The sequence below is a fragment of the Patagioenas fasciata genome, chromosome 3 (assembly GCF_037038585.1).
Source record: "Patagioenas fasciata isolate bPatFas1 chromosome 3, bPatFas1.hap1, whole genome shotgun sequence".
Classification (NCBI taxonomy): Eukaryota; Metazoa; Chordata; class Aves; order Columbiformes; family Columbidae; genus Patagioenas; species Patagioenas fasciata.
Genome location: NC_092522.1, coordinates 11,079,026 through 11,092,902, shown reverse-complemented (window position 1 = coordinate 11,092,902; position 13,877 = coordinate 11,079,026). Strand labels below are relative to the sequence as shown.

At 40.6% G+C, this 13,877-nt stretch overlaps 1 protein-coding gene across 15 annotated transcripts in view; it reads right to left on the bottom strand.

Moving 5' to 3' along the window:
- Nucleotides 1–13,877, bottom strand: part of MAP4K3 (mitogen-activated protein kinase kinase kinase kinase 3) — a 91,418-nt gene that overhangs the window by 15,081 nt on the left and 62,460 nt on the right. For all 15 annotated transcript variants that reach the window (XR_010651157.2, XM_065835002.2, XM_065835003.2 and 12 more), the window contains 6 exons: nt 10,164–10,248; nt 8,679–8,758; nt 5,942–6,002; nt 5,738–5,855; nt 3,066–3,124; nt 628–731 (listed from right to left, as the gene is read on the bottom strand). Coding sequence is in view for 14 of the 15 variants with exons in the window: in XM_065835002.2 (XP_065691074.2) it covers nt 628–731; nt 3,066–3,124; nt 5,738–5,855; nt 5,942–6,002; nt 8,679–8,758; nt 10,164–10,248 (507 nt within the window). In the remaining variant the exon portion in view is untranslated. The remainder of the gene's footprint in view (nt 1–627; nt 732–3,065; nt 3,125–5,737; nt 5,856–5,941; nt 6,003–8,678; nt 8,759–10,163; nt 10,249–13,877) is intronic.

Genomic DNA, 13,877 nt, shown 5'->3' with positions numbered 1-13,877 from the left:
CTTCTCCAGGTAACAGTAATTGATAGATACAAAAAGTGTGAGTTAAGGAGTTTTAGAGAAGCTTCATCCTGACTCAGAATACAATAGGATGTCTTTCATCATGTGTGTGTGCTGTGCAGCTACCCACAGATGCCAAAAGTGCTATACCTGCCACTGGTCTCCCTGGCTATGGAGTCTCTAAACCTTGTTTCCCAGGCTGATCAAGTTATAGCAGCTGCCTCTCTACAAGCATCAGTCCGCCCTGTCTCCGTCTCTTCAGGTGGTGTCACATGGGAAGATAACAAGCATTTCTGGGCACCTCCAGTGTTACAACACATAAGTGGCCACCTTCTCTCTGGTACGGGAGCAAGCCTGCTGTTAACCCATGTTATCACTCCACCATGTCTCATCTCAGTCTGTCAGCCAGAGTTTTTTGTACTGAAGTGTACCGCAAAAACAAGAACATTCCTGTAAATATTTTGAGTCAGTTAATACATATTACACATTTAAACAGCTATTTTCAAAGTAGTTTAACAGAACCAAATAGTAAAGTCTAGTAAATCAAAAAATGGCTAATACTACTTAATAAAGTAATTTTAAGATAAATAGAACTGAACATGAGAGTATTTCACCTTATCATAACATTACCTTGATTAACATAAATTTTTGCATTGGTTCAACCCATTCTAACAAAACAATGCTAGACTGCAGTGCTCCACAAAGGTACTTATGACCCGTGTAGGGATTCCTCACTGCCAAAAAAGGAAAGGTAAAATACATTAGTGTACTTAGCAAATACAAATTATAAACAATTTCAAAGTAAATAACAGTCCATACACTTTTGGAATATACCCACCACCACTCTAATCTTTTTTTTTTTTTTTTTTAAAAAAAGCTGCTGAAAAGTCAACATCCACACTATGAAAATGGTGACAGTAATCATGCTGGAGCAGGGGCTGTCCTTCCACTGGGCATGAACAGCTGGTGCCAAATAAGCCATAATAAACAGGACTCCAACAAGAGCACTGTGGTACATTTCACCTCTCCAACTCAAAATAAAGTGGTTTTTGATTTTGTTTTTTTAAGACTAGTAGGTGGGATTTACTATTTTATGTAGTCTTAAACAAAACAGTTGACTGCATACACCTTTGAAGTATCTTGCCCCACCACATTGGTTTGCCTAAGCTATCTCCTAATTCATCACGGAAAGCTATTTCAAGAATGGCTTTTTCTATGACACACAGACAGTTATCCAGCAGGCACTGAACACTCACTGTCACTTAAGAACTGCTTAGCTACCTGTCAAGCACTGTCACAGCAAGTCTGAAATCTGGGAGGTCTATATTCTTGATTAACTCTCCTAGATCAGCAGGAAATCCAGTGGGTTTTTTTTTCTTTGAAGTGTCATAATCTTTTTCCACTCAACTGCTCTTCTCATATTGTTTGTCAGAACTCAAAAATTGGAAGAGAACAATAAAGTTGCAAAATCGGGCACTGTGAAATATGAAGTTTCACAACTTTAACTCTACAGCATTGACAAAATGTCACTGCTTAAGCACTGTGCCAGCATATCCATTAAGATGAACAAGTGTTACTTTACACTTTGTATAACTACATCTAAAGACCAAACTTTAAAGCACAGTGAAGTGACTGTGAGCCATCAGGTAATTAAAAACACAGTTCAGATAACAAGCTTCTACAATCCAACACCATCTACACAATTGAAATGCACTCATACTACCTTGCTGCAAAGGAAATCCACTAAGCAATCCCTTGGCACCTTAAACATCAAAGCTCAATTTCATTAATCTCAAATTCTCACTCAATATCAGTCCAAGCAACTGCAAACTGCAGCAAATAATGCTTGGCGTGACCCTTAGGAAGGCTGAACTCAGTAGCAGAAACCACAAAATGTGCGATTACCAACACCTGTAAGGCGGAGAAACAAGAACAGAAGTTCTTGTCCTTTCCTGCCTCCTGTGGCACTGCTCCTTCCCGCAGGCGAAGGGACACTGATGGTGCCAGCATGAATGGAGGCCAAGGCTCCATGTAGTAAGTAGGGCAGGAGGGGGGAATCTATCATCTCTCCCCTTGGACCTGCCTTTTGCAGCTGCCTTCTTGCTATCACAAATTATCACTTAGACCTATAATGCAAGGAAGACTCCTGGCTCATCAGGCTAAGCTATCTCCAAACACCAGGACAGCAGCCTCCATGTCCCACGGCACTCTCAGTAAATTCTGTGCCTTTTGGTGCAGAAACAGATCACAGAGGAGCACAACATCTGGATCCTCATGTCATAAACGGAGATCTGAAAACATACGGACTTGCAAATTAACTTTCATGTCACAAAGCCAGCCTTCATACTCCGATCCCTGTCAGTCCACCCCTTTGGGTGTTCCCTTCAGCATCCATTAACATTCACAGTTTGACAAGATGCCTAAATTAGGGCAAGGCCTGGATGTACATAGCAAACAATTTATTTAATTTGCTACCCTACCGCACCCTAGAGAACTTGTATCCCAGAAAAAGTCAAGTTTTAACAGGTGAGTTGGACAAATAAGTGATCATAAACATCAGATGTTGTAGCAATATCAGGGAGATTTTTGTCAGAATAACTGACAGATGCTTGCTTACCAAGTCTCACACTATAAAGGCCTCAGAGGCAACACTGTCCTCGAAGAAGTGAAAATACTCCTTGCTTTTTATCATCCAATATTGATAACTGCAACTTGTGCTAAGAAGTCAGGCTACTTTAGCCTGATGGCAACTTCCTTAAGTCAGTCCCTCCACGGAGATCAGGTTCTTCCTGAGGGCTGGTTTAAATTTGACATGTATTCTGCTGGTTTAAATCTGATATGCATCTTTGCGTTTGAGAATTGCCTCCATATTTAAAGAGCAAAATGGGAAAGTTTTCACTGCTTAAACACAAGGACCAACCTGAACGGGCTTGCTGTCTGCAAATGCATAGTTTCACAATAATGACATAAGTCTCTTCTCCTTTTACCTCCTAAACCTGACTCAGTAATTTTAATGCTGCTACCATTTGTACTGTTTCTTGGCATTTATTCTGCAGACCTTTACTTACCAACACAGCACTTCTGACACCATTTAGTGTCAGGAATTTTTGTAGACACTGCAAACTTTCTGCAAGATATAAATACAGAAGTATTGATCAACTAAAACAATTTATTTAATTTGCTTTTTAGAGAGTTGTGGTGGGAAAATTATATTTGCCCCCCAGAAAAACTAAAAATATGGTTTTATATTTATTCGCAAAATGGTATCCCTAGAACATACATGGTCATTTCTTTGTTAGCAAGGAAGTGCTTCTCAGTTATGCAGCATTATCAATGCAGTTATTATAAAAGTCGGAAACAGAGAGCAATAGGTACCTCAGTACCTTCAAGCATCATTTAACACTATCTGTTGCTATTTAATTATATGTATTTATGCACATGCCTGGATTGCCTCCTGGTACTCTCATGATCATTCTCTGTAATGCTGTAACTTATTGCATCTTATGCTGGTTACTACACAGACAACAAAGTTCACTCTTATTCCAAGGTCATTATAGTTCAGAGACAAAAGGCACAGGGACCCAAGGGGTGTGGGAAACGATGCCATACTGGATAGCTTGCTGGGCCAAAGTCCTTGCAAACTAACAGCTTAAGTTTTACAAAACTTTTCACAGGCAGCACAACATGTATTTCAAGAGGTCTGAAGGAGGACTTTAGACCTGCAGCTTTGCAAGATCTGTTCTCATGTGCAAAGGACACAACTTGAGAAATCATGAAAACAATTACTTGAAAATTTATTAGATAAGCCAGAGAAGATGTTGTTATTTGCTGGTAGTGGGAATTAGTGTTTCTGTAGAGACTAGACAATGACAGACAGTATTGAGATTGACCACAGCAGCCTGGACAGTAAAAATAACTAACTTGATGCTATAGAAAAGATGGGAATAAGTGGGATGATAGATGCTGCAGTCAAAGCTATGAACTGGGAAGATACTTGTATAGCTTTTCAAATGAAGCTGTCCAGAAGTGAGCAATAATGCAGCAGAACTGAGCAGCATGAGAACTGAGGACTGGCCACCAGTTTTGGTTGGAAGAAGTCATGGAAGTTTTGAAAAGAACTGCTCAAGGACATTCAAAAGAAAGAAGCTGGAAAAGGAGACTCATCATGGACATATTTTCTGCTACTGAATATTTGCCTACCAAGCATCATAAGTTGAGCTTCGACCATTTTGCAGGCGAATATATGAACCTCACAAATTACTTTAAATTCTATTTTGCTTTGCATGTTGCCTACCAAAACCTTTGCTTTTAACATACCTACATTTTTCATGAAGCACTCATCATCATGGTATCCAGGAACTTGCTGAAGAACACACTTTGTTGCCCAGTAGGAAAAAAATTATGCTCTTCTACATACTTCAAACATACTACTTCTGCCTAGCTAAATGTTACTACCCTGATGCCTAACAGCAAGGGATAAAACAGCAAAACAGATTATCTAAATGAATCTCTCCTGCCTTTGAGTGTCTGGTTTGTCGCTCACACATTCAGGTTGTGCTGCATTTTTCTTGGGAAGTGACATGACTGGACAAGAAATTTTCTGAGCCCTTTACAACTTAGGTGAGCTGTCATTCCATTACAAATGTAGTCAGAAGGCCTTCTTCACATGATCCTTGTAATTATGGCTATTAGTCCACTGCTGATGCAGTCCTCAAGCCAAAGTCATCCAGTCAAAGTTAGTTTGGAAGAGAGAGGAACAGAACAGTGGTACAGGCACAGAGAAAAGTACATATTATCTCTTGGGTAATTAGAATTTAGCCTCTAGGAATAACACAATTTTCAGACAAGCACTGCACCATTATGTTTGCAGGTGACTGAAAAAGCTTTTCCTGAACCCCCAGAATTAAATGTTAATAGGCTGTTAGCAGAACCAAAGGTAGCAGAGAATCAGATCTTCCACAGTACAATTTCCTAACAGAAAGCCTATTATATGAGAAAAAACTGATTCACTATGCACTTTAAGAATTAAAGGTTCCTCTTCAAACTAGATTAGTGTTATTACCTCCTCCTCTTGGATTTGAATGGGTTCCTAATGCTTGTTTGGCAGCCAGCACTGTACCCAGTCTCTGGGATTTTGTATGCGCTTGTTAGTAAATAAAACTGGAGGGGCTGCACAACATACTGTAGGCATCTGGAGACAAAAGTACCCTCTAAACTGGCCCGTGAAAAATGGCAATACAATGATGAATGTCAGATCTGTAACCCAGTTCTACTCTTCCCAGCTTCCAAAACAACCCATTCCCTCTGCAGTAAGAGATTACACACCCCCATTTTTTTTTTTCATAGAACGGAAAGAGAGTGCCCAGAGTTACTGATGCAAGATCACTGTTTCTACTTGCCTGAAATACTACAGGTACAATACTGACCCTAGATTTTTTTTAGCGTCAAGTACAACCAGGATTTACCACACTGGATGATACCTGAAAAGAGTCACACCCAGAAACAAAAGGCTTCATGACAAGAAAGTACGATGTACCAAAACCCATTTCTTTAATAAGAAGAAGATATTCACATCTTGATTAGTGTATATTATATGGGCATTAATCAGAGGGTAGACTCATAGTGTTATTCATGGCAATCTGTGAACAGAACTCCATATTATTTGGTATTCCACATTATTTGGTATTCCTAGAACTCCCAGAATTAAGATATTCTGATATATCTGATGACATGTGTTTACCTGGGAAGTATTCGGTCAGGGAGTTTATGTGCTGGAATAGCAACAGGTAACTTTTGCATTTGTCTTGCATAATCGAAGAGTCCTGGTAGATTATGGGAATAAAGCTGAGAAGCTTTACCTGGAAATTAGAAAACAAAACCACACTTCGAATACAAAACCAAATGTTTACCAGCACTACCACTCAAAGATAGCACAGTAACTTACCAGATATTGATAACAAGCAATTGTTCATGACATATAGCCACGTACACCTTCGAGGAAATAGCTGATAAAAGGAAGGAAGAACAAAGAACAAAAAGCATTCAACTTGATATACACAAAATGTGAGCACATTAAGTTGATCAATTAATACCTGTATAGACAACAGGACAAAACTAATACTGACTTACTTTTTTAGTAGAAATTAGCTTAAGCCAAGTAATATTTATCTGGATTCCAGAGTTAATTCAGAGACAAACACACTATATTTAACACACACATTAACGTTTAGACAATTAGCACATTTTATATTCATGTCTTCAAGTAATATAATGAGCCCACAAGACATCATTATAAAAATCAATCCATCCCTTTTCAAAAATTTTGAAAACCAAACTCCCTCCTTCAAAGGAAAAAAGCTTAACAATGTAAACTTCAGTAAACAAGGCATGGTTAAACCATCACCATTCTAAAGCCTATGACAGTCCATATCTCTTGAAACTATTAAATCTGGCACTAGAAGGGACTCTTCATCTGCGTATGATTACACATTTCACGTAAGTGACCAAGCAATGCAACAAATGGTCAAAGCTGAATTGTTATTCGTCAGATCCCACAATTAGTAGAAAGATGACACTGAAACTAACAAGACATCCTTTAAAAAAAAAAAAAAAAAAAAAAAAGATATTTTAAAAAAGTTGGTACTTTTTTCCCCGCTCACGTAACTTCTAGAATTTGCTGCCACAAGAGGTCATGGAAGTATAAAGTATCAACAGCATAACTGAGGGATTAGACACACTCATGTCCAACAGGTCTGTAAATGGACACAAGGAGCCAAAAGGCAGGGATCCTCCAACATCCTGGATTCAGAGTGCAGTGGAGTCTGAGGAGAACGGATAGCAGACAGCTGCCAAGTTCACAGGCATTTCCTGCTGCCACTTTACAAAACAGACTATTGGGTAGATGGACCACTCAGGAGGACATTTCTTTGGCTCTTAAAAAAAAAAAACAAAACACACAAAAAAAGAACCACCTCACCCCCTCCCTCCCTAAAAAAAGAAAATCCCAAACAAAAAAATCCCACCAATCTACAACAACAAAAAAATGTCACTGATGATTTATTAGAAAGATTTTAAGAGATCTGTAAATATGGAAATATTTTTCTGTCAAAGAGCAAGAGATTCATCTTGACACCGCACTAACCCCTGGAAAGGTATGTTATTTCTGCTTTGTCCATTAGCAAAGTGGAATGTAGTGAAAAATTACCAAGGATACTACCTTTGCTTTTATGCTGAATTGTATCAGACCTGGAGAGCAAACAATGAAGTGAAACACTGAACTTGAAAATGCTATTGAAGCCAAATTGCCTATTATAAATAATACTGTAATAAATGTTTGGCACAGAGGGTGCACTACTATTCCTGAAGCGTCCTTATAACCTAAGCACACTGTAAGAAAAACCTAACGTAATCTACCAGCCTGTCTGTATTCAAATGTAATGTGCAAGTTTGATTGATCTTCTGTGGCTGCATACGCATATTGTGATTTAGTACCTGAGGATTAGAGAAGAACAACAATACTTCAAATCTGCAGGCTGATTGGGCTGCCACTGATCCCTTCTGTTCCACACATGACTGGCTGTTTTTACAAGCAACTCTTCTCATCTCTAAGTGCTTATTACATTTCCCTAAAAGCTCACTGGACAATGCAGTACAGAACACGGTGCTCAGAGAAAACAAGGTTGGATATGAGAGCAGGAGTTTCATTACACTTACTCTCCTTCCCAATTTTTTTTTTTAAAAAGCCACAAAACAAACCAAGAGACAAAATCAAACAAAACTTTCTTCGGTCTACCTGGCCTACAGGAATTATTGTATTAGTGATATTTCTCAGAGATTTTACAACTCCATTGTAACAGCAGAGAGTTACCTGAACTACGTTTAAACTAATTAACTCAAGCACCAGTAAGATTACAGGCTACGTGGAGCTCAGTACAAGCTAGTCTGCTTTCTCAACAAAACAGATACATCTACAATGTCTGGATCACGGATGATGAGCAAACACCAGTGCCTTCAGCTTACAGTATGAAGGCTGTCCTTGCAAACTTCTCCATCTTGGTGGCAGATGCATAGCTCCCTAAGTTAGGGAGAAGGCAGGAAAAGAACAGGTCTCTTCGAGATTAACAAAAGAGCTGGAGAAGACACCATACAGCAAAGCCTGAACTGGCCTTTCCCTGTCCCCACTATCCTTTAAAAAAAATTCACTGTTTATAAGATTCTGTAAGAAGAAAGAGTTTTAGTTGGGATTCAGTAAGCTGAGTCTCAACGCCAAAGCTGCTTTTAAAACTAAAAGAATGGAATCTATTGTATAAAGGAACTCCTTGCTTCCCTGTAGCTGAAACACATTTGTTGCAAACATTTTATCTTGTAACAAAGCTTTAAAGGAAATAGAATCCTTTATCCAAAATATATCAGGGAAATTCCATATTATTTAACAAATCATTTAACTGCAGGACAATGCACTACGATGAAGTTCAACACACTGATATATGCTGACCTGGGTCAGCCTACAAAAAGCTTAAACATGACTGAAAAGTATCTTTAGTAGTAAACATTAAAGTGTAGCTAGTGCCAAAGTAACTGTAGTAAAGATAATTTTACAAGGATTATACAACATTAATCTGAAGGGCTAAAAAAAGTGCCAAAGATATGGTTTTTTCCAAAATATGAAAATAGAAATATACCTGCTCCATCGATGTTTCATGAAGTTCATTGAGGTTCAGTGTGTAAATACCTTCCTCTGCACCAAATATCAAGTACTGATCTGCAAACACAAAAAAAATCCTGAAATCTTGATTTAAGGAAGGTATGTTTTATAGAATAATTTTGGTTGGAAGAGACCCTTGGGATCATCGAGTTCAACCATAACCTAACCTAACTCTAGCACTGAACATGTCCCTAAGAAACTCATCTAAATGCCTTTTAAACCTCTCCAGAGATGGTGACTCCACCACTTCCCTGGGCAGCCTGTTCCAATGCCTGACAACTCTCCGCAGGAAGAATTTTTTCCTAATATCCAATCTAAACCTCTCCTGGTGCAACTTGAGGCCATTTTCTCTCATCCTGTCACTTGCTATTTGGGAGAAGAGACCAACACCCTCCATGCTACAACCTCCTTTCAGGTAGTTGTAGCCAGTGATAAGGTCTCCCCTCAGCCTCCTTTTCTCCAGGCTGAACAGCCCCAGCGCCCTCAGCTGCTCCTCTTAAGACTTGTGTTCCAGACCCTCACCTGCTTTGTCACCCTCCTCTGAACTCTCTCCAGTATTTCAATGTCCTTCTTAAAACAAGGGGCCCAAAACTGAACACAGTATTCAAGGTAGGGCCTCCTACTTCAATATTTTCAGATATTTGGTGTCATATTCATAGCCTTCTTTTGGAGTACTTCAACAGTAGTGCTGTTCTTTTGGAGTACTTCAACAGCAGTGCTGACTGGAACACTTTCTCAGTACTTTGCAGGTGCCTCACTTCTAGAACATAATTAATACCCTGGATTGTATCTAGGCACGTGAACAAAACAGACATCTCATATTGAGAAGTTGTCAACTGCAAAAGCCTGACTCCTGTAATTTCAGTTTCTAAAAAAACCCTAAGTGTTTTCTTGTTTACTGGCTCAGCAGCATGTCTACAGAGCCTATAATCAAAAGGTGAAATTGCAGGCAATGTGAGTACAATGTTACCAATTATCCCTTTCATCAGATTACTTAATAAAGCACTACAATGGATGTGAAAATAAAGAAAGCTGCAGAAACCTGTGGGACCAGAAAGGTTTAGGGGATTGGGGGTGGGGAGGAAGGAATCAAGTGAATGATAGAGAATCATTATAAATGATAAAGAATGATAAAGATAAATCTCAACTAGGACATCCAGAAGTCAGACTTTTTAAAAACAAATTAGGATTGGTATCTTTTGCACTAACATTTTGAGAAGAATCTTGAATAAAACAAAAAAAATGTGTTTTGTTTTGTACCTTTGATATGCAATTTATTCTTCTTAATCAAAGCTGAAAACTGCACCCCACATATCTTAACATAATTAAAAATAAAAACATCGAACTTCAGACAGCAGTGGTATAATTAAAGAAGAACTCAAGCTTACATAAATAAACCTATTTTACAACTCCTGAAATCCGAAGAGAGGACAAAATGAGTAAAATATAGGTAATACACTACCTCTTGTATCTGGATTTATCCATGACGTTGCACAATGAATTTTTAATGGGCAGCCATTGAAAACTTTTGAAAAGCAAGCACCCATCTGTAGAAGTAAAAACAATTTAAAATATACTTATGAAAAATTAACATGTGACATTTCCAGTAAGATTCTTTTTACTTAAAGTAATAACAAAAGGTTATGATTAGCTTCATTTGCCATGTGGAAAACAAGCTCATCCAGACAAGTTGACAACAGGATTTTTTCTTTAAGTGATTTTTCCTTTGTACGCAAGAATTAGCATTTTGGAATTGGCTCTTTGTAGTGGCAGAGCACCCCCCCGCCCCAGGGGGATGGGGTTGTCGCCAGCCTGGCTGAGAGGTGAAGCCAGAGACAAAAGAGACTAAAGGAGCACCATTAAAGGTAATAATGAGTGAGCAATCGGCGGACACATGCGTGCAGAGCGCGTGGACAGCACATGCAGCCTATCATGTTATTGTATAACACGAGTTACAACCAATCACGTTGTTGTAAGGCGCGTGGACAGGGCAGCTTTGCTATAAAGCTAGCCCGGTCCGACAATAAAGCGAACTCTGTGAACATCATATTGGTGTGTCAGGTTCCGTGGCTCGCATGGATAAAGCAACACTTTGGTGACCCCGACGTGATACTTCGTATCGAAGCAAGATCGCCGGAAGTGAAGACGCGAGGACGCCACCTGGGGGCGACACCAGCCCAGCTCTCAATCATAGCGAAAAGTAGGCCTATGAAGAAGCAGGTGGCATGGGAAACACGGCATCCGTGGAAGAAAAAATAATAGTGAGAAGTATTCTGCAGCTGGCTGCAAGAACAGGAAGAATTTTGGAAAAAGACGCGGTGGAGCGCCTTTTACTATTCGCCCAGCGTAAGGGCTGTGTTCGTTCGACGGACGAATTTTTTTCTCCCGGTACATGGGAGGACATAGGGACCGAACTATGGGAAGCGGTTACAAGGGGGAGCCGCGAGGCTTGCGATCTCGCTGGACCCTGGCGGGAGGTCAGGCAGCTAATGCAGGAAGTCTCAGAGGAGCCGGAGCTGTGTGCCGTCCCCTCGGAGCCGCCCGCCGCAAGCTGCCCACCCTCCGAGAACTCCGAAGAATCAACACCGCTGGTATGTCCCGTATCAGATCTGGAGTTCTGGGGCGGAGAGCAAATTATACCCTCTGCGCCCGTTGAGCCATTGCCTGGCTCCGACAACGAATGGCAGCAACCGGCAAGTTTCAACAAGCCAGGACAAGTTAATGCAGCCGACGTGCCTTTGCCGGAGGACCCGATGGAACACCACGACGGAGCACCGCAGAATCGCCCTGACTTCCAGGAGGAGACCCACGTGCAGAGCCTGAAGGACTTACTGAGACGGCAGGAGAGCCAGATGCAAGAAGTTCTAGAAGCTATGAAACGACTAGATGGCGGTAACAGTAAAACTTTGCGGTTAATAGCATATAAAAAGGCGTCAGATGCAATTAAGGACGGGCTGGAGGCAATTGGCAGGGAATGTGAAAAACGGGGAAAACAGGAAAGGGAGGGGGTGGAATTAGACCTCACTCCCGAGGAGGTCCGTATTAAAAGGGAGCGAATACAAAAATGGGCTAGACAATGTGTTGAAGATGGGATGTGGTCTGTAAGAGAAGCAGATGAATATTTGAGAGCGCGATATGGAAAAGGGCTGGAGACTGGGTTAGCAGATCGGTTTGCAAATATGCGCCGACTTACTGATCCACAGGGAAACACAAGGGAATTGTATAGCAGTGATAATAATGATAATTTGGGTGCTGCCCCTGTGCATCAGGGTAGAGATATTCCTCGAGATCATTCTTATAATGCAGGGCAACGTTGGCAAGGGGTAATCAGAGATGCAACTATTGAAGGGATCATGTTACCTGGTAGTATTACAGCAATGCCAGTGCACATAGATAATAGAGGACAAAGGCAGTGGTCGCCTTTTGATTGGAAAACGGTTAAGCAGTTGCAAAGTGCAGTTATGCAATATGGTATGGATAATAAGCATGTGATGCAGCTAATCAATTCATTTTTCAAGGGGCAAGTACTAACTCAAACAGATATTAGGGCATTGATGGAGTTATTGCTTCCTCCAACGGGGTATTTGCTGTTCTTGGACAAGTGGCAGGGGAAAGTGGAATTGGCAGTATTAGAAAATGTTCGTTTACCAGCTGATGATCCGTTGCGGTTAGCTAGCATGGACCAGTTACTGGGTCGTGGGCAATATGCGGATGGTGCTACTCAGGCAGCACTTCATCCAAGGATTTTGCAGCAAACGCAAGGGCTTGCCTTGGCGGCAGTGAAAGAATTGCCAAATATAGGTAACCCTGTGCCACCCTATTCTACAATAGAGTGGGATCCTGGGGAATCATATATGACATTTGTGGATCGTTTAAAAGAAGTGATAGATGCCTCTCCTAACTTGACTCCAGAGGCAAAAGCTGCTGTGGGGAAAGATTTGGCTATGATGAATGCAAACACCCAATGCCAACAGATATTAGCCGGTTTGGGAAAAACTGCTTCTTTAGCAGAGATGGTGGAAGCTTGCACACAGGTACCAATTATGCAACAGGAGGTAGAAAAAGCAAAAATACATGCTCAAGCCCACGCTGCGGCCTTGGCTGCAGCACGTAAGCCTGCAATGAAAGGTGGAAGCCCTTCTTCTTGTTCTTGCATGTTTTACTTGCAAACAGACAGGACATATTAAAAGAAACTGCCCTCAATATGCTTAGCAGCATTGCAAAAATGGCATAACTCTCCAGTTAATCTGGTAACAGATTCTCTTTATGTTGTGGGAATTGTACAAAGAATACATAGAGCGCTTTTGCAGCGAGTTTCCAATTCCTTGTTGTTTGAAGCATTGTTAGATTTGTGGAACGTATTAGATTATAGGACAGCACCAGTATTTATCATGCATATAAAAAGCCATACTAACATACCAGGTGGTCTAGTAGAGGGAAACAGCATCATAGACAAACTTGTGGCAGTAGCAGATATATCCCCTTTTGAACAAGCCAGACAAGCTCACGAATTCTTTCATCAATCCTCAGCAGCACTCCGAAAGCAGTTTACAATTACAAAGGAACAAGCTCGAGCCATTATTGCAGCTTGTCCTGATTGTGCCCGCATAGTCCCTCTCCAACAAAAGGGAGTAAATCCTCGGGGCTTGCAGCCAGGTCAGTTATGGCAAACTGATATTACTGAATTTGCACCATTTGGCAGACAAAAGTACATTCATGTCTCCATAGATACCTGTTCAGGACTGCTGTGGGCTACAGCCTTGACCTCAGCAAATGCAAAGGCAGTAAAACGTCATTTACTACAAGCTTTTGCTGTCATGGGTGTCCCTACACAAATCAAAACAGATAATGGTCCTGCATACCACTCTGACAGACTTGCAGCCTTCCTCACCCAGTGGAAGGTACAGCACCTGTTTGGAATCCCTTATAATTCTACTGGCCAAGCAATTATTGAGCGTGCACACCGTACATTAAAAAATCTTTTGTCTGTTTTGAAAAAACAAGGGGGAATTGGTGTGAGCCCAGAAGAGGTATTGATGAAGGCATTGTATGTGCTGAACTGGCTTAATCCTAAAAGTGAAACTGAAATGGAACCGGTTGATATGCACCATATCAAAAATGTCAAAGATTTTTCCGAAAATGTGCCTAAGGTTAGTGTGTTTAATCCGACAACACA